Raw genomic sequence first — 26,959 nt, forward strand, 5'->3', positions numbered from 1 at the left:
CCCCCAGCCATAAAACTTACTTATCAGGGAGTTGGAATTCCTGACCGGTATGCGACCTGCCTGAGAGACTTCATGGCTCCTGACTTTTATAATTTTTAATTTTTTTTTCAATATAAAGGGAAAATGGAAAATAATGGAGTAAAAAGGGTCAAATGGGGTGGGGAATGGGAGGGCAGGTAGAGGAGGGAGTATGGGGAGGGTTAGTAATATTCAAAGTCTTTAGAAAAAGCCATATGGAAACCTACCACTGTAGAAGCTACTTGAAGTATATATATATGATACACAAAGAGATTAAAAGGAGTTACTCTGTAACAGGGGGACATTGCCCCTTCTAGATACTAAAGGGTAGCAAAGTAATAGCCCAATGCCAGGAATGGACTCCCCCTTTTGAAGCTGTTGACCAGGGGTCCCACAGACCCTCAAACACTACTGGCTACCATTACCCTATACTTGGTTATCCACCAGAACTTCATGGTAAAATCTTATTACTGAAGACACTACATACATGAGCTATTAGAATAAACAAGAAGAACTCAAATCTTTTTACCAAAAGAATGATCATAAGAACATATCCTTTGGAATGCTACTTTGTAATCTTTCCTTTAATCCCAGCACTCAGGAGGCAGAGGCAGGCAGATCTCTGTGAGATGAGGCCAGCCTGATCAACATGGGGAGTGCCAGGTCAGCCAGGGCTACATAGCGAGACCCTGTCTCAAAAAAAAAAAAAAACAAAAAAAAAACAAACCAATAAACAACCCCCACCCAAACAAAAACTTTTGTTTATGCAAAAGACCCCACATTCCAAAATGTATTGCTTTCCCTGCAGTTTCTTTTAAAACTAATCAACTTGGAAAAACTGTGAGGTCAGACACCAGCAAAGAGGGGAAAAAGACACAGTACTCCTGTGTTAATATAAAACATTACCAAAAGCTGGACATGGTGGTTCATGCCTTTAATCCCAGCATTTAGGATTTATTTAATTTATTTATTTAAACCATGTTAAAAGGATGAGGAATAATTACCTTTGTTTTCTTGAGACAGCATCACACTAAGTAGCCCTGGACAGCCAGGGAACTATTTAGACCAGGCTAGCCTTGAACCCTCTGAGATAGGACTGCCTCAGCTTCCTGGAGTGTTGACATTCACAACCACACCCTACCACTGTAAAGTACTTTTCCTTCCCAGAATTCCTGCCCTTTAGGGCATTCATTCACTCCAGATCTACCCTGGGGTTCTGTTGGATCTGCCTACTTATCTTACCTTTTTCTACTTTTTCTTTAGGAAGCTGGCTGGAGCCTTAAGAATGCTTTCTCTGGTACTTCAGGCTTCCCCCACTTCCTCTAAAGATCCCCTCCCAACCCTGTGGCTGCTCAAATACCTTGGGGCTGTCCGACCTGGCAGACTCAGATGGCATAGATTTTTCTTTCTCTTTTCCATCTCCTCCTCTGAGAAATTTACAGCTTGCCTGGCCTGGAATTTTTCTTTAATCTCAAATAAAATTGTCCTTGAGCTTCATGGTTAGCCTATTCTTAATTCTTTAAAAAAAAAAAAAAAAAAAGAATTCTATTTTTAGCCGGGCGTGGTAGCATAAGCCTTTAATCCCAGCACGCCTGAGGCAGAGGCACGCGGATCTCGGTGAGTTCGAGGTCAGTCTGGTCTACATAGTGAGTTCCAGGTCAGCTGGGGCTAAAGGGAGATCCTGTATCGAAAACGCCAAAAAAAAAAAAAAAAAAAAAAAAAAAAACCCGAAAAAAAAAGAAAAAAAGAAAAAAAAAGAAAGAAAGAAAAAAAAAAAAAAAAGGAAAACAGGCTGAGCACAGGCCAAAGGAGCAAGTCAAGTAGCATTCCTCCATGGTCCATGCTTCACTTACTGCCTCCAGGTGCCTTCCCTGAGTTCCTAAAAAGGCCGTGTGGTGGTGCACACCTTTAATCCCAGCACTTCGGAGGCAGGGGCAGGCAGATCTTTGTGAGTTGGAGGACAGCTGGGGCTACAGGGGGACCCTGTCTCAAAACGACCTAAATTAATTAATTCTATTTTTATTTTAGGAGTGTATTGCCTGCATGGATATAAGTTCACAATGCCGGCAGAGGTCAGAAGAGGACGTTGGATTCCCCTGGAGCTGGAGTTACAGATGTTTGTTAATCGCCGCATGGGTGCTGGGAATCGAACTCGGGTCCTCTGCAAGAGCGGCCAGTGTTCTCAACCGCTGAGCCATTTCTCCAGTCCCTGTTCTTAAATTTTTATTGGTGAGACTAAACACCCCGAGGGGACCCCAATTTCCTAGGTAACATGTGGTGACAATGGTGGATTCCCGAGAATTTCTAGGAACAAGCATAGAAGAAGAGGGAAGAAACAAAATACTATATGGAAACTGATACCAGAATGGAGGACTTTTTGCTTTGAGACATGGTTCACACTAGCCCAGGCTGATCTTGACCGTGCTGTGATCCTCCTGCCTCCATCTCCGGAGTGCTGGGATTGGAGGTGTGCATCCCAATGCCTGACTTCTTCATTTTACTTTTTAACTTAGTTTACTTTTATTTTATGCATGAGTGTTTCATCTGCATGTATGTAAGTGCCCCCTATGTGGCCTGCTGAAGGCCAGAAGAGGGCACTGGATCCTCTAGAACTGGAGTTACAGATGTGAGCAGCCATGTGGGTGCTTGGAATGGAACCCCGGCCCCCTGCAAAAGCAGCCAGTGTTGAGCCCTCTCTCCAGCCCCATGCCTGGCTTTTTAAAAAAAATTTTATAACCATGTACTTAGGGCATTTGCAAATCTTTATTCACTCCTTGGAAAATTAACTGCTTTTATTCATTTACAAAGCAAAATACTTAATTTAAAAGTTAATTTCACCTTTTTCCATTGGGTGTCTTTTAAAAATTCCGGCAGTTCTGCACTTTCCCTCCCTATTCTTCATATTCATTCATACATCATCGAGCGAGATGAATAAATTCAGGCAATAAAAATCCGAGCTCCCTGCACACTTCCCTAGCACACAATGTGTTTGATTTTATTTGCACACCTCCACCTACCTCCTTTCCAACACCAGGTTGGTGTCTTCAGTAGTAAAAGAGTTTTCAGAGCAGTTACCTAATTAACCAGGTTTAGTAGACAAGGTGGAGCCCCATCCCGTAGGCGGAGTCACAGCGGCGGAACGACCAGGACGCCCGCTGCTTAACAAACGATCCCTTTAATCTCTTCAGAGTAGGGAAACACAGCAGCCCAACCAGCGGCCGCCGTCCTCGGCGTCGGCAGCGGGGCGGGACAGCGCAGGCCCCGCCCACTCCCAGCCTCCCGCCGCGGCCGTCGCGTCCTCGCGGGCTCCGGCTGGCCCCGCCCCCGCATCAGACGCGGTGGTGATTGGACGACGCTCCGTTCGCCGTTGCATCGGTTGCTGGGAGAAGGAGGTGGGGGCGGGGCCCGCGGTGGGCCAAGGGGGCCGAGAGAAAGGCTGAGAGGCGCGCGCGGGCGGGCTGGGCGGATTCGAGCGGCTGCGCGGCGGTTGGCGAGGCAGACAGTGTGGCCGCGTCGCCGTGAGGGGAACGGTTCCCCGCTGACAGCTCCGCGTCTTCCGGCCGCGCCACCCGGGAGGCGGCTTCCTCCCGGCGCTCCCTCCGCGCGGCCTCTGAGGAGCAGCCGAAGGCGACGGCTGAGGTCGTCGGGGGCGGCGGGCGGGGAGCGCGCTCCCCCCTTACCCGGCGGCGGCCGCAGGACAATGGAGGTGGCTGTGGAGAAGGCGGCGGCGGCCGCGGCTCCGGCGATGGGGGCCGGGGGCCCGGCAGCCGCGAGCGGGGAGAACGAGGCCGAGAGCCGGCAGGGCCCAGACTCGGAGCGCGGCGGCGAGGCGGCCCGGCTCAACCTGTTGGACACTTGCGCCGTGTGCCACCAGAACATCCAGAGCCGGACGCCCAAGCTGCTACCCTGCCTGCACTCGTTCTGCCAGCGCTGCCTGCCCGCGCCCCAGCGCTACCTCATGCTGACCGCGCCCGTCCTGGGCTCGGCCGAGACCCCGCCGCCCGTCCCCGCCCCCGGCTCTCCGGCCAGCGGCCCGTCGCCGTTCGCCACACAAGGTGAGCCGAGGGCGGGGTGGGGGGAGTGCGAGGCGGCGGCCGCGACCTGCTGTCAAGTCGCCGCCGCCCCGGGGTGCGCGGCGGGGGAGGGGCGGGAGGGTCGGCGGCGGCGGTGACACCGCGGGTCCTTTGGCCGGCCCGGGCAACTTCCCCCGCGGGGCCTGGGGACCCTGCGGTCCCGCACTTCGGCGGGGCTGGGACGGCGGGGGCTGGAGTCGGTCTCCAGCTAGTGGGGGTTGTCGGCCTGCTGCAGCAAGTTAGCTGCTCCCCGCTGCCTCCGCCAAGCTTTGTCCGGGTCCATATGATCCCAATCAGCTGGAATCCACCCGAGTGATTGGAGCTGGAGGGGGAAGGGAGGGATGGAGGCTCTAAGTGATGGGGAGTTGCTTTGATGATGGATTGTAGATTGGATGCCGTCTGTTTCCTATCTTGTGTGTTTTGGGGCTCTTTTACCTTAATGAGTTCCCTCTTCTCTCTCCCCTCTGTTGGGGACAAAGGAAGCCGGAGACGGTGTTTTGTTTGCCTCTTTTCGAAGGTTTTATTTTGAGCGAGACGGACGATGAAGGGGAAGAGTCTTAGAAAGTGGTTTGGGGGCGCAGTGTTGTATTTCGTAGGCAGTGCTTGGAAGTTACTTTCTCTTGTGTTATTGGATAATTAGTTTTTGACAGGTAGTTTCCATTGCTTATGTTAACAGGTTTGAAGCATTTAGAGTAAGTTAAACTAATTGGTAATTGCTTCCCTTGGAAAGCTTGAGGTTTTACAATTTTAATGCTTGAAAATATTTGAGCAGATGGACTCCTTTTAAAAATATAAGTAACTAGAAACGAGGATTTTTTTTTCCTTCGTGGTTTTATAAAATTGTTTTCGTTGGTAGTGTGTTTTATTTTGAACATTGTCTACATAGCCCAGGCTGGCCTGTAGTCAGCAATCTTCCTGCCTCAGTCTCTTCAGTGAGAGCTTGAGCCACCACCACCTGGTGGGAAGTCATTTCTAACATCTGTTTCTTAACGGGAGTCATTGATTTGAGTTAGTGGGTTAGGTCAAGATGCGATTACTGGCTTAGATTTTTGTCTTGGTCTTGTTTATTTAGCGCTGTCTTAGGAATAGTCCCTAGTTGTAGGAGACAGTTTACCATAGGTCTCTATTTCTGAGCTCTTGCCAGTGAGGTACTGACTGCTCTTTGTTTCTGTTTTTTCAAGGATGTAGTGTAAAGAACAGCCTTGCAAGAGAGTGTCTTCCACCACAGCAAAGGGTGGACATGCATGTTGTCAAGTATAATAAAGGTAACAGAGCCAAAGGGTAGGCGTACTTACTGCCCATCAAAAAAGGTTAAGGTTCCCTGCCTATGTAGGTGTCAGACAACAGACCCTTTTCACATTTGCCCAGTGGAAACTGGGGCTCTGGGAACTGATACAAAACAGTTGATATTTGGTTTATACTATTGCTATAAGGAATAAACTGCCTTTTGTCTCTGATTCTTCAGTTACTTTGATTACCATCTGTGAAACTCACCATCTGTGGAAAGCCTAGGCTACTTTTATTAGGTTGCAGTTAGGCAGAATTGTAGCTCTTTCACACTAGTTTCTTCCAAGGGCTGGAAAGTTAGTACAGGTGAAACTAACTTGCTACTTGCTGGAAAGTTAGTACAGGTGAAATGGAAATCTTAGTTCTTAGGGGCTGTCAAGGTGGCTCAGTGGTTAAGAGCACTGACTGCTCTCCCAAAAGACTTGGGTTCGATTCCCAGCACCCACGTGGTGGCTAACAGTCACCAGTTCCAGAGGATCAGATGCCACCTTCTGACCAGAGAGGGCATTACATGGCATGGGTGCACTGACACATGCGGGCAGTACACTCAGACACATAATAAATAAAAATCTTAGTTCTTAATAAATATGTAAGTACACCCATATGAACATGTGTACATATACATATATAGTATTGTTGGCAATTAAGCCCATGGCCTTGAGAACAAAAAGCACAAAATACCACATTTTTGGTCTTTTTGAGACAGGGTCTTCCTGTAACTCCCAGCTGGCCTGGAACCCACCATCCTTTTAACTTTAGACACATTTTAAGGTTTCTGTCCTTAGCAGAAGGTTTATGTTCTAGTTAACTCTCCATTATTGTGACTGAAACCAACTTGGGGAGGAAAGGGTTTATTTGGCTCACAGCACAGTTCATCATCAAGGGAAGCCCAGGCAGGAACCTGGAACACAGACTACAGAGGAGTGCTGCTTACTGGCTAGCTCTCCTGGCCTGTGCTCAGCCTGCTTACCAACACAGGACCAACCTGTCCAGGGGTGGCACCACCCACAGTGGGCTGGGCCCTCCTGCATCACAGGACAATCAAGAGAATGGCCCACAGACATGGCCATAGGCCAGTCCAATGGAGACAGTTCCTCAATTGAGATTCCCTCTACACAAGTGTGCCAAGTTGACAACTAAAGCTATCCAGCACCGTGTGGTTTAAAGTCCCTTATATGAAATGGCCTAGTACATAATCTGTGCACAACTTTGTGTAGATTTAATACAACTTTAAATGCTGAATGAGTTCTTACCACATTGTTTGGGAGAAAATGAAAAAAGTCTAGCAGTTCCCACCTCAGTATTTTCCACCTGTGGTTGGTTGAATCAATGGATGCCCAACCCAAAGGGGGTATTGACATAATTTTTTTTTTTTTTTTTTTTTTTTTTTGAGACCAGGTCTCCCTGTAGCTCCCAGCTGGCTTGGAACTCACTATGTAGACCAGGCTGGCCCTGAACTCACAGAGACCTGCCTGCTTCTGCCTCCCAAGTGCTGGGACCCCAAGAGGGGCGCATCACCACACCCGGCTGTATTTACATTTTAAGTGATTGAATACATGTGAATTTTTTTTTCTTTTTACGTTAATTGTGTGCTTGTGTATGGGTATGAGGAAGTCATGGGGGATCTTTCCGGACTTGGTTCCTCTACAGTGTGGGTTCTGGGGACCAAACAAATCATCAGGCTATCAGGCTTGGCAGTACCCTGATCTGCTGAGCTGCCTTGCTAGCCCTTGAACAGATTTTAGTAGCCAAGTATGATCAGAACTTTGCTAATTCTAGAAATACGACTGAGGTGCTTAACACTTGGACTTGCATGAATGAGAGTATAAAGTTCTGGCCCTCAGTTCTGAGACATTTCATTCAGCTCATGCTTTTTAGTTTCCATATTTTCATATCTTTGTGTTGTATTATAATCTAGAGTCAAAGGAAAACATGTAAATCCAGAGAAAACATTAAGAAATAAAGGACAGGGGCTGGAGAGATGGTTTAGCAGTTGAGAGCTCTGGTTGCTCTTGCAGAGGACCCTGGTTCAGTTCCCAGCACCCACATGGTGGTTAACAACCATCTGTAATTCTAGTTCCAGTGTATCCAACTTCTGACCTTCATGGGCCTTGCACAACATGAGTACACTTACATATATGCTGGTTAAACATATGCTGAAAAACAACCAAAACCTCCAAACAACTAAATGAAAGGACAGCTGCATGTGGTGGTACATGCCTTTAATCCCAGCAAAGGCAGGCAGGTAGGTCTCTGCTGGCCCAGAGATGAGATCTTTGTAGCTAGGGCTACAAAAGAGAGATCCCGTCTCAAATGAAGGAATGAATGAAAGAATGAATGAACAATATGTACCTAAACACACACTTGTAGTATTAAGATTACTTTGAGATAGGCTCTCATTTTAGCCCAGGATGGCCTTGAATCTGAGGTAATCCTTCGCCTCACATGCTGGGATTACAGGTTTGAGTCACCATACCCAGCCACTCAGGATTTTTGTTTTCACTTTTGTGTGTATGCATGCTCTATAGCCTGTGTGTGGAGGTCAGAGGATGATGTGTGAGATTCAGTTTCTCCTTGTGTCATATGGGTTCCAAGGATTAAGCCATCACTTACACATAGTTTCTTAAGCCTCCATAAGTTTTTGTATTCACCAGAGTTCACTGCAGAAAGATGTTTCTGATTAAGAGTAGCATTTATCTGTAGGCATTTGTATTTAGGGAGGCAGTTTGACATTGTGTCCATGTAGCTAACCAGCAATATTTAGTTCTCACTGCCCTCCACCCCCCAATGATTTTTCCCAAGCATGAGCTTTTGACCAAGTTTACAGTATTAGGCATGGATTACCTCTTATGGCATATGCCTCAAATCCAATCAGAGCAGTTGGTTACTCTCATATCAGGTATGCCACTATCGTAGGTTTGTCTCCCCTGACAGGTTAGTATTATAGTTTATAGGTTAACAGCTGGTTGAGCCTGATGATGCCTTAAGTAGCCTGCATAGCAGCTTTGAAAACTAGCCAGCAAGGGAGGAAGTTTCTACCTCGTTCCGGCTTGATTTCTCTATATCTTGCAATTAAAGTATATGGTGTCTTCTGTAATAGGATCTTAACTAGTTGTGGTAGGCAAGGAGGAATGACAGTAACCTGTGCTGTTTGGGGAGGGGGAGGAGTTCTAGGGCTTCCCTGACTGACAGTTTCTATGGCAGTCTCCCCTACCAGGCACTGGGATTTTTAAAATATTATTTTGGTCTTTTTGAGACAGGGTCTCCTTGTAGCCCCAGATGGCCTGGAACTCGCTATGTAGACCAGGCTGGCCTTGAACTCACAGAGATCTGCCTGCCTTTGCCTCCTGAGTGCCAGGATTAAAGGTGTGCGCCACCACACCCAGCTTAAAAAAATTATTTTAAAATTCTGTGTGTTTCTGTGTGTATGAGTTCTGTGCCCATGGAGGCCAAAAGAGGGCGGTATTGGATCCCTGGAGCTGTACTTGTTACATAAGTGTTGGTAGCTAAACTTGGGTCCTCTGCAAGAGCAGTATGGGCTCTTGATCACTAAGCCATCTCTCAAGCTCTTGCACTGGGAATTTTGTTTAATGAATTAATTGCTTCCAGGAGAGGCATTGTCTAGCCATGCGGGATATCTCCCTTTAGACTCTCTTTTATGTCCTTTTTTGCATTTTTGAGACAAGGTTTTCCTGAGTCCCAGCTGGCCTGGAACTTACTATGTAGACCAGGCTGCCCTCAATGTCACAGAGAACCGCCTGTCTTTGCCTTCTGAGTGCTGGGATTTTAGGGGGTGGGTTGAGTCAGGGTCTCCCTGTAGCCCCCGACTGACCTGGAATTCACTATGTAGACCAGGCTGGCCTCAGTCCACCTGTCTCTGCCTCCCCAGTGTTGGAGTTAAAAGAATGTGTTACCACGCCTGACTCTCTTATATTCTTTAATTGAGTTACAAGATAGTGGGTTTCCATGTGGCTTTTTCATATCTCCTTTGTTTTGATTATGAGGGTATTTATTTTTACAAATGGTGTAATAAGATTCACCAGGGGTGCTGGGCATGATGGCTCCCGCCTTTAGTCCCAGCATTTAGGAGGCAGAGGCAGAAGGATCTCTGTGAGTTTGAGGCCAGCCTGGTTTACATACTGAGTTCCAGGCTAGCTGGGGCTACTGGGAGACCCTGTCTCAAAAAGACCAAAAAAAAAAAAAAAATCACTGAGAGCCAAGCAGGTAATACAGATGGAGAGTCATGAGTCTGAGAGCTATGTGGCCCAGGTAGACCTCAAACTCTTTATTCTTTTGCCATCTACCTCTTAAGTGGTGAAATGAGTGTGCCATACCCCTGGCTCATATTTCAACTTAAAACATGAAAACAGTAGAAATTAGACACACTTGCTACCAAGTGCCCATTAGAATCGTTTCACCAAAACTTAATCTAAATTCCTTGTTCTTTTTTTAAGTTTAAGAGATCTTATTGATTCAAGAATTTGGTACAATGAATTTTGATTATACTCAGACCTCCTGTCTCCACCCTCTGTCACACCCTGCCAACATCCCTACCCCCAACTTTGTGTCTTCGATTTGCAAATGAAAAAAAACCATTTATCTTACATAACACTTCTGAGCTGGGTGCTGGAGTGCTAGAGAACTCATACCTGATTTATTGTCAGTGATCTATAATTCTTACACTCAGGTGTGCCAAAGTAAGGGCCCATTCCCTTTCCTTGGCATGTGGTTTTGGGTCAGAATAAGCCCAATGGTGTTTTCACTCTTACTTTCTGTTTCTCTTACACACACTTACTGCTTAAGAATGTACATAAGGATTTCTCTTAGCTCTCGGAAATGCTTGATTTTCTTCATCCAAGTTGTTCATAGCCATTGCATGCAGGTTATACTTTGTTTCTCGTCCTCACTCAGCACAATGTCTCCATTGTGGACCAAGGTGTTCTCTAACATGGTGATTCCTCTCAGGGTTTTTCTCTGGGTAAAAGCAGAAGCTAGGTCCTCACAACAGGTAGCAATTGGCTCACAGGCCTCCAATCCAAGATTCTCTGAGTGGCAGTTGGGAGGTTTCCATAGCTTTACATGACAGCTTAACACCAGCGTCCTCTATTTTCTGGAATCTGTAGTCTGGGATTCCTGATGTTGGGGACTGCAGCCTGGTCTTGAGGGCCACTGGGTGATGATGATGCTCGGCCACTGGGGTGTATGGGTGAGCCGTCCCACTTGGTTCTGCCCTGCTAGTGTGTGTGACTTTACCATCTTGGTTTCCCAGTTATACCTGTTACTAGCCAAATCCTGATTTCAACATTTTAAAATTAGTATAGAAGCATCAAGATTCTTAATAAAATGAAGATGTTCTTTTTTAAAAACTTTTTAATTTGCTTTTATTTTATATGTGTTGCCCACATGTATGTATGTAAGTGCACTCATGTGTGCAGTGCCCACACAGGTCAGAAGATGGCAACATATCTCCAGGAACTGGAGCTATAGATGGTTGTTAGCCATCATGTAGGTACTGGGGACTGAACCCAGCTCTGGCTGGCCTGGAATTCACTATATAGACCAGGCTGGCCTGGAACTCAGAGAGACCTGCCTGCCACCTGGGAGCTGGGATTAAAGGCATGTGCCATCACCCTTGGCCTAAATTCCTTTTCTAAGGCTGCATGTTGGAAAGAACAAGAATGAATGAGTACAAGCTAACACATGAGAACCACCTCAGTCTTGATTGTCATTCTGTTGTGTCTTTAGACAGGATCTCTATGTAGATTAAGCTGCCCTCAAATATGTGGTTATCATCTTGCCTCTGTCTCACAAGTACTGAAATTGTAAGTGAGCAATACCTGGTTTGACCGTCTTTTTTTTTTTTTTTTTTTTAACTATTACATTAGAAAACAAGTATCTTGGAGAAATAATAGCATGTTGTATTTAATGGTGGGGACCTACTGTTTGGCCAGACTAGTAAACTATTAAGAGCTTTTTTTTTTTTTAATTTTTTTTTTTTATGTGTATGAGTGTATTGCCTGAATGTATGTGAGTACACCTGTGTTGTGCAATGCCGCAGAGGTCAGAAGAGGGCTTCAGATTCCCCTGGAACTGGAGTTAAGGATGGTTTGTAGCTGCCATGTGGGTTCTGGGCATCGAACCTGGTTCCTCTGCAAGAGCAGTCAGTGCTCTTAACCACGGAGCCATCTCTTCAGCCCCTTAAGAGCTATTTTTGAGGAATAGAGAGCATACTTTAAAAAAGTGTGTATGAGTGTTCTACATACATGTACGTAGGTGCACCCATGCTTGCAATACCTACAGAGGTCAGAAGAGAGCATTGGATCCCTAGAAACTGGAGTATGGACGGTTGTTAGCCACTTTGTAGGTGCTGGGAACCAAACCCAGGACCGCTGCAAGAACAGCAAATGCAGCCCTGATAGCATACTTTTGAAAGGAGTAATACTGTTAAGGGATAGTAAAACACGAGAATCCATAAGCTATTTTTGTTTTTTTTGCTATTTTTTTTTTGTTTTACTTTTTAAGATCTAAATTTCTTATTGATTTTTTTGCAATTTTCATACAATGTAGTTTGATGGTATTTAGATTCCCACCTCTATCCACACTTTCTCCACTGCCCCTGCCCAATTTAATGTACTCTTATATATATACCATGTGGGTGCTGGGAACGCTAGGATCTAAACGTGATATTCTGCAACAGCTGCCAGTGCTTTTAAGCACTGAACCATCTCTAGCAGATCTCCAGTGGAGAAATGGTTCAATGGTGAGCACTGGATGCTCTTGCAGAGGACCTGGATTTATTAGTTGAGACACTGTAGCCCTAGCTGCCCTGAAACTCATTGTGTAGACCAGGCTAGTCTGGAACTCAGAAATCCAACTGTCTTTCCCTCTCATTAAAGGGATTAAAGGTATATGCCACCATGCCCAGCCCCTAATCCTAATTTTTAAATAGGATGCACATAGAAAAAAATGTGTGTGTGTTACTAAGTTTTTTGCATTTAGTAGGAAGGTATCTGGAAGGTATCTTTCATGAATAAGGGAAAATAACTATATAAATGTTTGTAGACAAATCTGATGTGGGAATCTTTTGATTTTCTTTGGTAAATTCTTAGAATTTCTTGTTTATGTGGTAAATAGATACTCATACTAGTATAGAATTTTGCACTGTCTTGAGCAGTTCTCTCCAGAGATGGTTAAAGCCTTGACTAGTTGAGGTAGTTTTAATCTTTGTGATTTTGGCTGTTTCAGTAGATGTGAAAAGGTATCTAATGGTTTTAATTTTCAGTTTGCTGGCAAATGATGAACATTTTCCTGTGCTTACCTTTGATTTAAGTATTCTAGGCATCCATTTTTTAAAAAATATTTTAATTTTTGTTTCGTGTGTATGAGTGTTTTGCCTGCATGTATGTATATAAGTGCACCCGTGCATGCAATGCTGCCAGAGGCCAGAAGAAGGCATCAGATCCCTTCAGAACCCAGATTTTCTGCAAGAGCAGGCAGTGCTCTTAACCACTGTGCCATCTCTCCTGCCTCTGTCCTAGACATTCTTAAAATTAGGTTGTTTTCCTTTTCATTGTGAAGTAAAAAGAAATTTTTGAGGTTTTTTTCTTTTTTTGAGACAGGGTTTCACTATGTAACTCTGACTGGTCTGGAACTGGCCATGTAGACTAGGTTGGCCTTGAATTCACAGAGATCTACCTGCCTCTGCCTTCTGAGTGCTGGGATTAAAGGCTGGCATTACCATGCTTGGAGAGAGAGAGAGAGAGAGAGAGAGAGAGAGAGAGAGAGAGAGAAAGAAAGCGAGCTTGACGAGAGAGAGAGAGAATGTGTGTGTATATATATTAATTTTTATCTGTGTGTATGGGCATTTTACCTGTATGTAAGTATACCATGTGCATGTGGTACCCACTGAAATCAGAAGAGGGAGTTGGATCCCCTGGAACTAGAGTTATAAACTGTTGTTAGTCACCATGTGGGTGCTGGGAACTGAACCCAGGTCCTCTGGAAGAACTGCCAGTGCTCTTAACTGCTAAGCCATCTCTCCAGCCTCTCAGCTCTGCATTTTTATTTATTTATTTATTTTTATGTGTATGAGTATATTTCCTGCATGCATTGTAAGTGGTCCCGTGTCATGTATTGCCCACGGAGGTCAGAAGAGGGCACCAGATCCCCTGAAACTGGAGTTATGGCAGTTGTCGGCCACCATGTCGTTGCTGAGAACCAAACCCAGATCCTCTACAAGAGCAGCCATTGCTCTTAACTGCTGAGCCATCTCTTCAGCCCCAGATCTGCATTTTTTTAAATGTTTTTAACATTTTATTTTTTTTAACTTTTACAAAAACTTCAGAATTTCATACATGCATATAAGGTGTTTTGATAAAATCCATGCCCACTCCCTCCCTCCTCTGAAGAGGCAACCCTAAAATCTTTTAAGGATTAGATACAAGCTCCCAAATACTGTTGACATTTTTGGCCTTTGGAACAGAGTACGTTGCTAACAGTCCCAAGGACATTTTGACTTTTAACCAAGAAACTGTCTACATTTCTTACCCTAACTGCCTAGCCAGTTCCTACCTCCTATTCTTATCACGCCATCCTCTGAAGGGGTTACCCAAATTGCCAATAGGGAATAGGGATTCTGACTGCTCTGGCTTCTTCCATGCTGAACAGGGATGCAGGGTGAAGCAATTGGAGTACCCCTTCTTTGGGTCTATCTAAAAGACTCCCAAATTGCATAGCTCTTAATCTCTAAGGGGAAAACAAAGTCCTTGAATCATGAATAGGAGATGTGAAGGAGAAGTAAAGGCAAGAGTAATTAGCATTACAAGTTCTAGATAGGGAACTAGGAAAAAGTCAGATCTGGCTTTGGTCTGCTAAGGCTGAGATCCTGGCAGACAGCCTGAGAGAGTGGGTTCAGACCTCCATGGGGTAGCGGCTTAGAGCTCAGCAGACCTCCAGAAAGTGCCAGGTTCTGGCCTCCAACTACCAGAGGGCCTGAGAACCCAGGGGACTGCCTGACAGCCCCCAAATCCTGCCTCTACATGGTGGTGAGCGTCCCATAATTGCGCCATGCCATACTGTCCCCCTACCAGGGATTTTGTGAGGCCCTTCCCAAGGCCCCAGGGCAGATCTGGCTTTAGTAGGCTAAGGCTGAGATTCTAGCAGACAGCCTGAGAGAGTGGGTTCTCAGCTGCTGGATCTCAGCAGATATTCTGGCCTCCCTCTGGCATAGGGTTGACAACACAGGAGACTGCCTAAGAGAGCCTGGATCCTGCCGCCACATGATGAAGGAAGCCTGAGTGTACCTGACTGGAACCTGAATTGGGCTTCTCTGGATACTCCTGAATAGCTGATCTGAAGCCATCAGTTCCCTCCAAAATAAACTTGAGAGAACCTGAACCCTGTACCAACCAGCTTTATATAACCAATAAAGGATCTAGGTACCCGGATAATAGAAACAGAAGCATACTTCAACTTAATTCTCGTATCAGAATCATAAACAAAAGAAATTCACATGCCAAAACCACAATGAAAGAATAATGAAATGGAAAGCCAAAACACTATGTCCCTACCAAATTTCACCAATCCTGTAAAGGAGTTCTACAAGGAGAACCCCCTAGAGATAACCCAGGACAGTGAATTTAAAAGAACAGTCATAAACATGATTAAGGAATTCAACAAATTTAAAAAACACAAGAACAAACAAATCAAAGAGCTAAAAGAAGATAGGGATAACTTCTGAATGAATTCACAGAAGAGATAGAAACAGTGAAGAAAACTCAGGCAGAAATGAAAAAGGAAGTGCAAAACTCAGTAAGCCAACTTGAAACAACAGGAAGCTTCACCACTAGAATGAATGAAATGGAAAACAGATCTACACTTTTACTGCTCACTAAACCAGTGTTCAGAATGCGATGGTAATAATAGTATGTCGTAAAATAAAATTCTTGAGGTGAGGAAAAATTAGAACTTTTTTTTTCAAAAATATTTAAGTACTGATATGTAAGGGCTAGGAATGTAGGTCAGTTAAGTGTAGGGAATTTGGCTAACATGTGCAAGGCCCTGGGTTTGATCTCCAGTACTTCATGTATAAATTAGTTACTGTTAAGTAGATTGTCACAGTAACATGAATAAGCATGCAAATGGCTACTTTTCACATATGCTATGAGGAGTATCCTGAGGGGAGGCATCAAGGCTGCCACAGACTCTGATGTGAGTATGTAACGGAAGAAAATGCCCTATGTATAACTTATAAAACTGAACACAATTGCCCTTAAGATCTGAAGATATATGTCTTTACTGCAGCTCCTATTTTTTTCCCAAACCCCAAATTATCATTTCCATGTGGTTGAATAAGTAGTTTTATGGATTTTGATACCTGTTTTTAACTTCATTGATGGCCAAAAGTTTTAAAGATTATGGTTAGACATAATACCTGTAATATCAGTTCATAGGGAAGTCCCACAAGGAGGCTGCTTACAACAGTCCCTGAATTTCAGTGACTTGAAAAATCTCTAAGTTACAGGATGTAGATAGAACACATGTACAATCTCCATGAAATGTGACCTTGGCTGTGATAGTTCATGCTCGTAATCTTTGCATTATGGCGATTGAGGGAGGAGAATGGTGCGTTCAAGACCATCGTGGGCTACATAGTAGCAAGACATTGTCCCCACTCACCTCCCCCCCAAAAGTGGGGTGAGGTGACTGAGCCAGTTAAAGGTGTTTGCCATGCAAGCCTGACAACCTGAGTTCAATCTCCAGAGCCCATGATGGAAGGAGAGAACCAACTACTTCCAACTACCTCCTTGCATGTGCCACAGTATGCAACATGCAAGGAGTCATAATAAATAACTTTATAAAGTGAGTGTAAGTTCCAGTTAGCAGTTTGGATATATTGCTCTTCTGTTGAAGTCTATAATCAAGGTTGGATGCTTGGCCCCTCATCAGTTTTGGATAGTATAGAAAGTTAAGCCCGGAGGAGTCAGGCTGGCTGCTCATAGTGCATGACTTCCCAGAGTTGTGTAGAGAGATTTGTCATATCTGGGAATTAAATGCATTCACTGACAGGGAGGTAAATACTTTCTAGAACACTATAACCATTGCATCCTATTTAGTGTTTCATAGCATCAACTGTATGGAGTTGATGGAATTATTTTTCACCAGCCTCAGATTTTTTAACCTTTGAGGTCGTATTTTCAACAGTGATAAAGATGATACTTATCTGCAAGCACAGTAGCACTAGACAGCAGAACTGGTGCTTTGTAAGCTCTTATGAGGATTACTATAAAGTTAATGGCAGTGACTAACCAGATCTAAGAAGACATGGGCCTAAGAATTTCAAAAGAAATAAGACTGACATTGGTTTGGGAACCACACCTTAATTGTATTTTGAATCTTGACATGATTAACATGTACTTAAAAATATTCTCTGGCCAGGTGTGGTGGCCCACTCCTTTAATCCCAGCATGGGAGGCAGAGGCGGGCAGATCTCTTGAGTTCAAGGCCAGCCTGGTCTACATAGGGAGTTCTAGGCCAGCTGTGGCTACAGGGAGACCCTGTCTCAAAAAGACCAAAAAAAAAAAAAAAAAAAAAATTCTCATCTTTCATCCTTTTAAAATGTCTTGTTTATATAATTTATTATATACAAGATATTATGGGCACAACATAGGAACATATTAAACATATGTAGTAGATATGTTTGCATGTTAAATAACATGCAAATACAGATATAAGTCAAATGACCTCACCTTTTTTCCATTTTGTTTTTTAACCTCTTCAAAATATTTTCAAATGCCTATCCTCATGTTTGTTTTTGGAGGCCTAGGAAACTTTTGCATGGTGGCAGGTGTTGTATTCCCCAGCCCCTTCTATTCTTTGAAATTGGAAAGCCACCTTATTTCTCAAAGCACTTTCATCTGATTTCTTGTAGTATAAATAGCCTAGAAAATGTTTGCTAAATGTTGTTGTGACACAGGCCTGTAATTCTAGTCCTCAGGAGCCTGGGATAGGAAGACAGAGTTGTAAGTCAGCATGGCCTTCATAGTCAGGGAGACCCTGTTTGTAACAAAAAAAAAGGGGGGGGGGAGAAAAAGTCATTTATATTGATTGGATGGAATAATAGTATCACTGGCATCCCATGTATATTTAGTGTGAAGTATAATCCAGGAAAGACCATTCCTAGAGTTTCTTTGTACTGGTATATGTTTGTATCTTTCTTCTGACCCTTATTATAGACTTTGTTCGTTACCTGACTTGGGTTTTGGCATTACAGTTATACCACTTCTTTGGTGCTTCCTGTCTGGTCTCCTTATTTTTTCTTTTTCCTTCTCTTCCATTTTGGATAATAGAGTGAGAAAATCATCTAGCACAATGGCTACTAGATTAGGAAGACTTTGGTATTACCGAATTAGATTCAGATTCACTGATTACTGAAGACACTAACAGGAAACCCAGGAAAATGTAATGTCTTAGAAGGTAGGGAAAGAAAATGTTAGAAAAGGCAGTATGTGCTGGGCGTGATGGTGCACACCTTTAATCCCAGCACTCCCAAGGCAGAGGCAGGTGGATCTCTTGAGTTCAAAGCCAGCCTGGTCTACATAATGAGTTCCAGGCCAGCTGGGGCTACAGGGAGTCCCTGTCTCAAAAAGACCAAGAAAGAAAGAAAAGAAAAGGCAGTGTGGTATTTTATAGTGCAGTGCTCTTGGAGGCCAAGTTAGAGAATACTTTAAGAGACCAAATAAAGGAGGCTGGAGAGACTACTCAGCATTTAAGGGTACCTGTTGCTTTTGCAGAAGACTTGTGTTCTATTCCCAACACCTACATCAGGTGGCTCACAACCACCAGTAACTCCAGTTCCAGGGACTCTGGTGCCCTCTTCTGGCTCTGGATACCTGCACATACATGGGTATATATACACACATGCACATAAGTAAAAGTAAATCTTTTAAAATTTTTAATTTTATTTGTATGAGTATTTTGCTTGCATGTATGTAACCACCATGAGCATGCAGTGCCCACTGAGGTGAGAAGAGGGTGTTGGCTTCCCTGGAACTGGAGTTAGGGACAGTTGTTAGCTGCTGTGTGGGTGCTGAGAACTGAATCTTGATCCTCTGGAGCAGCCTGTGCTTTTAACTGCTGAGCCATCTCTTCAGATCCCAAATAAGTCTTTAATTTTTTTCTTTCTTTTTTTCTTTTTTAAAGAAATAAGACTGAGGGTGTTAGAGAGATGGCTCAGCATTTCACTGACTGCTCTTGCAGAGGACCCAGGTTTGGTTCCCAGTACCCACATGACAGCTAACAACTGTCTATAACTCCAGTCCCAGGGGATCTGACGCCCTCTTCTCACCTCTGCAGGCATTGCCCAACACAGGTGCACTTAAATTCATGTAGGCAATACACTTATACACATAAAATAATAAAATATTTTTTTAAAAAGAAAAAACATTGATAACATGACAGTAATGTAAAAGCATATTTTAGAAAGAGAAGTAGAAGTCAGTTTGGGCAGTTGTTTAATCAGTCCATGAATTAGCGATGAAAACATTGGAAAGTTTGTACACTTCTACTAATTTACTTCTTTATTTTGTGTAAGTTCACTCATGTTGTGCAACGTGCACAGAGGTCAGAAGAGGGCATCAGATCCTCTGGAACCAGAGTTACAGATGGTTGTCAGGCACCATGTGGGTACTGGGAGTCAAACCCGGGTCCTCTGCAAGAGGAATCAGTGCTCTTTAACTGCCAAGCCATCTCTCCCTCTCTAGCCCCTCTATTAATTTACTTCTAAAGTAGAGGAAAAGGCTGTTAAGTAAGGCAAAACCAGAAGTAGGAGAAATAGGAACCTGAGGATTTCTCATTTCTTTTTTTAATAAACTACAAACTTTTAAGTACCATTTTAATGGAAGTAGAAAGTATCCATACTAAAGCAAAATACAAAGATTTGTGAGGGTATGAGGCTTTTTAGGAAGGGACTTGTTCAGGAAACAGGTGGAAGGATTGGACTTTTTAAAGAAAGCTTGTGAAGCTTCAGAGTAAACACTTTTTATCATGAACCCCTTGCTTATCTTTCAAGTAGGAAATGAGATCCTGATAATGTGAGGGTAGTAACAGGAGTGGAAATAGGTTTGAGGAGTGGAGTTTTGTAGTTGACCAATAAAATACAGTGTTCTTGTGCACCATGTTGATGCCCATTTACTGCATTAGAGTAGGAATTTATCATAACACCTTTCTTCCTTCTTGCATTGTCCCCACCCTTCTAAAGAAGCAGAGTATATTCCGTCAGCACTTAAAGTGTGTTTCCCAAACTGTTACCATGGTTTTGAAATAAGGAGTTTGGCACAGAACTTAACCCAGTGTTTACTGAAATTAAAAAAATGTGTTTAATGACATGGTTTCTATTGTAACATAATCTCCTTATCTCATTAAGGACTTGATACAAATAGCACTGTTTTGAGGTATTAGTAAACATGTTTTCTGATTTAGTTTGGTTTTGTAGTTCTGAGGATTAAACCTGGGGCCTGAACTCTACCACTGAGTTACATCCATGGCCTTTAGTATTTTGAAACACAGTCTCACTACGTAGCTCATGTTTGCCTTGAACTCATTATATAGCCCTAGTTGATTGCAAATTTGGGATATTCCTGCCTGAATCTCCCAAGTGCTACGATTACAGGTATAGACCACCCTACCCTACTCAAGCATGACTTTAAATAGAGTGAAGTGATGTAGTTGGGCTGGGGATGTAGCTTAGTTGGTAGAGTGCTTGCCTGACATGCATGAAGCTTTAAAAGAGCTATGGTGGTGCAGGTTTGTAATCCTAGCATATAGGAGATGGAGAGTCAGAGTTCATCCTTGGCTGCATAACAGGTTTGAGACCAGCCTGAGATTCATGAGACCTTGTCTTTAGAAAGAAAGAAAAACAGGGGCTTGAGAGATGACTCGGTGGTTAAGAGCATTGACTGTTCTTGCAGAAGATCTTGGTTCAAATCCCAGAATCCACATGGTGGCTAACAATCATCTGTAACTCTAGTCCAGGGGACTCGATACCCTCTTCTGTCCTCCGTGCACCTTGCATGACATCGGTGCACTTACATACGTGCAGGCATAACACACACACACAAAAAAAAAAAACAAACAAACTGGTGTATAAAGCTATCAAGGTCCTAACACAAGCAAAAGCAAATAATAATCTTATGGCTGTCTGTTGCATAAAAGAGATCACTTTGTAAATATATGTAGAACGTTCATGAGAAATGAATGCTTTCTGTGTGAAACTGTAGAAAAGTCACTTTACTATATTGTCAGTGGGATTGCTGATAATAAATGCTGTTATAAAATAAATGTAGAAGGGAATTTGACACAGTTTAGCAAAATTAAAAATGCACTTTCTCATTTACTCAGCAGAGTCTACTTCTAAGAATGTATCTCAAAGATACAAGAGTATAAAATGAGGTACTTCATTCTTGGTAATAAAAGATTGACCAACAACAGATGACTGGTGGAATAAACTATGGTGTGTCACTGAACGGATATGAAAAAAATAAAGATCTATCTATACTGTTAGGGAGTATTATTCTAAGGTATATCACTAATGGAAATGGCAGGGTGCAGGAGAATCCACACAGTATCTTTTTCTAGAAGGTAAGATGAAATTGTGTGTCCATGTGTATTTACCCCTACGCACTAAAAGGACTTGGAGTACCATCTTAGTGACGATAAGAAGTAAGAGAAAGTATATCCTTAAAGATACTGTACAATAATGGAAGGAATTAAAGGAAAGGAAGGGAAGGAATTAAGAATGGAAACTTGCAACTTGTATCACATAACTTTGATTTTGGCACCATATAACTTATATAACTAGACAGATCCCTAAATCAGAAGATGGAAGTCTTCCCCTCCATCCTCTCCCATCAAAACAAAACAAAAATCACACCAGAGACCAGCAAGATGGCATAGTGGGTAAAGGTACACTGCACAAGACCTGCGTTAATCCCTGGAAACCCACATAAAGGTAGGAGAGAACCAGCTCCACAGGGTTGTTTTCTGACCTCCACATGTGCACTATGGCACATGTGCCTACACATACATTATACACAAACACACAATAGTAATAAAACCCAACCAAATGGGCATTGTTGCAGATTGGTTTTGCCAACATGTAAAGAATTCTTTTAAACCGATTTTAAATAACTACTAACAGTGCTCTTCTACTGTGTTATATCCTACACAAAATAAGATCTTGTATTGTGTTCAGTGGTTATTCAACATTACTACTTATGGTTATTTAAAACTAAACTTCATGTGTCATAAAGCATGTAGCTCTTTGTGTTTGACAGAGGAATTCTCAGGATAATTATGAAAGTCACAGAGTGGAAGCTTGCAGTGAACTTAAGATTAGAGCTGGAAAGACTTCAGATTTAAGAGAATATATCTGAGAGAACAAATATAGTGCTCATAAAGTACCTGATACTGAAAGATTTGCATTTCTGTTGATTGGCAAGCTTGGTACTAATTTGGTAGTAACTATCTATAAACTAAGCTCTTTTTTTTTTTTTTGAGACAGCTCCAGCTGGCCTGGAACTCATTAGGTAGACCAGGCTGGCCTTGAACTCTCTGCCTGCCTCTGCTTTCCCACCGCTGGGATTAAAGACCTGCATTACCACGCCTGGCTAAACTGTGCCTGCTTGTTAGGAATTAAAACCAAGCTATAGCCGCAGACCCAGTAACTTCTCTGTCTCTGTCTCTCCCCCCCCCCCCCCCCCCCATCCTCGAGGTGCTGGGAGTGATAGAGTAAGTGTTCTGCCATTGAACTTTATTCCCAGCTCCCCCGCCCCAACATCTTAAATCATTTTCCAAGGAAATTGTGTTAGTAGGAATTAGAGTCCCTTTTTTGCATGTTCTTAATCTCATAGCTAAAAGAGAACTCTAGGATAACTTTCTTGGCATTTGAGGGAATAAATAAGGCAGGCAAGTGGGCAGCTGCTGGGAGGAGGGAGATGAACAAGAGGAAGAGAAAGTCATGCTTTGAAGATAAGACAGAGAAGGGCAGGAGATTGAGCTATGGAGGTGTGTAAGGAGCTGCATGAGGGAAAGGTGGCCTTCAGAGAGAGTGAGAATGTCAAGTATTAGGTCAGGCAGGCTAAGGGTTTTGGCCAGTATGGGAAAAAGGGGGACAGAGAGGGAAGTAAAAGGCTTTTTGTGTTAGAACTCAGAAAAGTAGGCAATCTTAATAACAGTTAAGAATTGCAAATAACTGTAGGTAGGGGCTTCTTGGGTCTATTTCATTAAGGGAGTAATTATTCCTTGTCTTTTAAAAAACATCTTTTGAGGGGCTGGAGAGATGGTTCAGCGGTTAAGAGCACTGACTGCTCTTGCAGAGGACCAGGTTCGATTCCCAGCACCCACAATGGTAGCTACAAACCGTTCTTAACTTCAGTTCCAGGGGAATCCGAAGCTCTGTTCTGACCTCCGCGGCATTGCACGACACAGGTGCACTCACATACATGCAAGCAATACAGTCATACACATAAAATATTTTTTTTTGATCTTTTGAGGTGTATCTGCTTTGAGAGTTGGTCCTCCTGTCCAAGTGACGGACAGACTCAATTGGATTATTTAAAAAATTTTAATGTTTTGCCTGCATGAATGTAAGTATTCCTGTCGTGAAATGCTTGAGACCAGAAAGAGGGTGTTGGATCCCCTGAAACCGGAGTTAGGGATGGTTGTTAGCCACAATATTGGTGCTGGGAACTGACCTGGGTCTTCTGGAAGCACAGTAATTGCTCTTAACTACTGAGCCATCTCTCCAGCCCCTGTTTAGATTACTCTTAAAGAGCAATAGTATTGTCTTGGAATCTTGTCTTTTGGACCTTTTAGAGAGCCATGTAGAGGTAGAATTCAGATTTCATTCTTTGAGACAGGCTCTCATGTAGCCTACTGTGGCCTCAATTCCTTATATAGTTGAAGATGACCTTGAACTTCTGATCCTTCTGCCTCTACTCCTGAGTGTTAGGATCACAGGTGTTACCACCCCCAATTTATAGATCATGTTCTTTTGACAAAAATCATGTAGCAGAGTAGATTAAAGAGAAAGAAAAATTATTTTTAAAAATAGCCATGCTTTACCAGGAAGAAATGACTTTTCCTATGGGACTCCTCAAAGACCTGCTAACTCCATGTTTCTTCCTTTCATATGGTATTTCAGACGCTAAGGAGAACAACCTTGGTTTTGCTTCTTTCCCTTTCTTTAAATCACTATTACTAGGGACATGGAAGGTAGGGTCCATAGCTGATCCTGAAGGAGTTCTTCAGTGACCTCTAAGTCTGCTAATGCCTGGTCAAGTTCCTAACACACAGCACTTCCATTTACTTTATGGTATAAACTATACTGTTTGACAACTTTGTGTTATAAGAACAATGGTTACAGTGTACTTTATCGCTGTTTTAATTGTTGGGAGAGTTATCCATGTTACTGCATGTAAATTGGACTTGCTGTGTAGTGGAGGAAGATTATCTCTTGATCCTAATACCTCCCAAGTACTAGAAGTGGGATACTACATCCAGCTAAAATTTTTCTTGCCTTGTGGTAATGTGTTAGTGTCTTTTTATATTTGTATGCCTTTTTAAATTTTTTTGGGGGTGATAAAATGCAGTTAGAACCTGGGGCTTTATGCATGCTAAACAAGTACTCTACCACCACTGAGTTACATTTTCAGCCCTCAAGATTTTTGGAATTTAATTGTGAAATAAAATCAAGTTGTTTGTAATTTGCTGACTGATGTCCCTTTTTTGTTTTTTAGTCTCACCGCCTAACCCTGATTGACCTGAGCATGCTGTGTATACTAGGTGGTTTTGAACTCCAAGATATACTTGCCTTTGCTTCCTGAGTGCTGGGAACATAGGTGTGAGCTGCCACCACACCCAGCTTGGCTGGAGTTCTTTTGCTCTACCTGGGTAGAAATCATGGGTGGGTAAGGAGAAGCTCTTCAGGGGCTGGATTATGGCAGCTTTTATATCTTTTGGCCTTAGTAAACTACAACAGTAGGCAGGCAAAAGTGAATAGCAGCAGGTGGTAGGTACCCTCTGGTGGTAACTCTTGCATATATTTTATATATCTGGATTCTTAAAGTGTTACAGCTCTTGTGTAGGCCTAGACTACTAGGACCCCTCGCTGTGCAGGTGTACAGCCATTGTCTAGGCCTGAGAAGTTGGAACTCTTCAGTCCTTGGCAGCAGTTAGCCTTGCAGCTTCCAGGCAGGCCTAAGTATTGGGATTCCTCAGTCTTTATCAATGTCCAGTGTTACAGCTCCCAAGACCCTTGAAAGACTTGACAGCTCTCTGCAACTCTTCTAGCCCCCAAAGGCTGCAGTTTCTCCTGTGTCTCATCTCTGGTATTTATTTACAGCCTTTCTATTGAGATTCAGCTCTTTGTGGTCTCTACTTACACCACCCCCTTGTTCTTGACCTGATTGGTCCTTTGAACTGTTTAGCTGCCAGTTGTTGCTATGGCTACTGCCACAGTTTCTACCATTTTAGAAGACAGCTACTGCTGCTCTTTGACTTTATCTGCTAGTCTGCTTTTGGCCTTGGTTTGGCAGTTCTGCCTCTTTAGCTGTCAATGCAGCTGGCCACTCTGCTGCTTTTACAGCTTAACATGCTGGCAACTCTCCTGTCACTGCCACTCCACTGTTTCTGTTGCTGCTTTCTTCATATGCCAGCTCAGCCCCTTGTACTAAAACCGGGCAAGAAAAAGACCACTGGGGAAAAGCCTGTTTGGGTTGGGACCTGATGTTGCAGTACCAGGGGAGGCAGTACATGAAAGATATCTCTGAACCATCTCTGCTAAAGCACCTGCTTTTAGAGTCAGAGAAGAAATATCTTTCCACCAGTTACTTTATTGCCACTTTTACACTAGGCACAACAGTCCTTTGTAGGCCACTAGGGAAAATGCTCCCCCTTTTGCCTACTTAGAAATGGTTGCAAGTTCATCTAGAACTCACCAACACTTGTGCTAGCAAAAAGACCATTACAAATGGAAATAATCCTGGCTGGGGCTGTACTTGAAGGAGCCAGAGCAAGCATTAGAGTTCATAGAAGGCCTATGTGAAGTTTTCAGAATGGCATACAGGTAGTCTGGCTGGATGTTTCACTGATACCAGTCCTTCTGCTCAAGGCATCCAGGATGGCAAGGAAAAGTCTAGTAGCTGCCAATCAATTGTCCTGCCCCAACATCTTTGCTTATTTGCAGGCAAATGATTAGGAGTGCTTATAATAGGAATTTATTAACATTTTATTTTTAAATATTTTATGTGTATGTGTTTTGCCTGCTTGTATTAACTACAGCTCTGTCATGCAAGGCCCACAGAGGCCAGAAGACGGCATTGTATCTCCTGGAACTGGTGTTCTAGATAGTTGTTAGTCACCATGTGAGTCCTGGGAACCAAACCCAGGTCCTTTGGAACAGAGTAGTTCTTAGCCACTGAGTGATCTCTCCAGCTTCACAGTTAGCGATTTAATGGTACTTTGACAATGTTTAACACCTGCCCAGTGTTCCAGGAGAGGGTGGTCCCTCTCAACTGTCTTGGTGATTTATTATACTGATAATTTTCATCCTGATAAACTTAACATAGTTACATATTTGCTCTATCTTTAATATTTAATAATGCTACCAGTATTGCTCTTAAATTCTGAAAGTAGTTTTTAATTTGACAGTTTATGCACATATATAAATAAATGTGCATAAATATAAGAATAAGCAGTTGCATATCAAATACAAATGCAAATGACTGTTTTGAAAAGATGTTAAACCTTATAATGAGTATGTCAGTTAAAACAGCAACGTAACTACTTTTCACCTATTGGGCAACAATCCCCAAATTTTCAACATATTCTATTTGAGCCTTTGAGATACTGGATAGCATGCATTTATGAGGATACACTTGGCAGTTTCTAAAGTTAGAGATTCTTTTATCTTTTGACCCACAAACCCACTTTTAGGAGTCTATTTTAACAGTACTTCTGCCAAGAGTATAAAAAGTGATATGTGGATGATTATTCATTGTATCCTCTGTAATAAAAAAGGTTAAAAATAAGCCATCAGAGGAGATTTGCTATATAACTGCTACAGGAATTAGCTCAAGACTCACCTGGCCTAGCAAGAAAGCACAAACCATACTCAGGAAGCAGAGGAAGCCATCCTTTATCATTTGCAGGCCTCAGTGAAATTGAAGCATGGATTGGAATACATGCAGGTTTTTAATGGGATTTTTCTTGTTATCCCTTGGCAGTAATCATTCTGGTGGATTTGAGACTTCCAACATAAAAGTTTATATGCCCTTTAGGCTATTATAGGGAATTTAAATAGCCATCGGTTTTACAAACAGGTATTTTGGGCAAGTGTGGGCAAAGGTGGTGACATTTCCCAGTAACATGATGTATCGCTGATGCCAGCACACTCTTGGCTATTTTAACAAATAAGACACATCACAGCAGGTGCTTCCTCGAGATCAGGGACTGGTTTTTGAGGTGGTTTTATCTCAGCCTGAGACTGAGCTCTGTGACCTTTATTTATGATTTGAGTACAAGTA

General features: G+C 43.1%; 1 protein-coding gene across 2 annotated transcripts in view; it reads left to right on the forward strand.

The window, feature by feature from the left end:
* The first annotated feature begins 3,433 nt into the window (after positions 1-3,433).
* Trim24 (tripartite motif containing 24) overlaps positions 3,434-26,959 on the forward strand; it is a 105,118-nt gene continuing 81,592 nt past the window's right edge. Inside the window, exon 1 of one of the 2 annotated variants that reach the window (XM_008823478.2) lies at positions 3,434-4,073. In XM_008823478.2, the coding sequence (XP_008821700.1) occupies positions 3,719-4,073 (355 nt within the window). In that variant the 5' untranslated portion in view covers positions 3,434-3,718. The remainder of the gene's footprint in view (positions 4,074-26,959) is intronic. The other variant, XM_008823477.3, reaches the window with a different exon arrangement.

This window comes from Nannospalax galili, unplaced genomic scaffold (assembly GCF_000622305.1).
Source record: "Nannospalax galili isolate Female #2095 unplaced genomic scaffold, S.galili_v1.0 scaffold307, whole genome shotgun sequence".
Classification (NCBI taxonomy): domain Eukaryota; kingdom Metazoa; phylum Chordata; class Mammalia; order Rodentia; family Spalacidae; genus Nannospalax; species Nannospalax galili.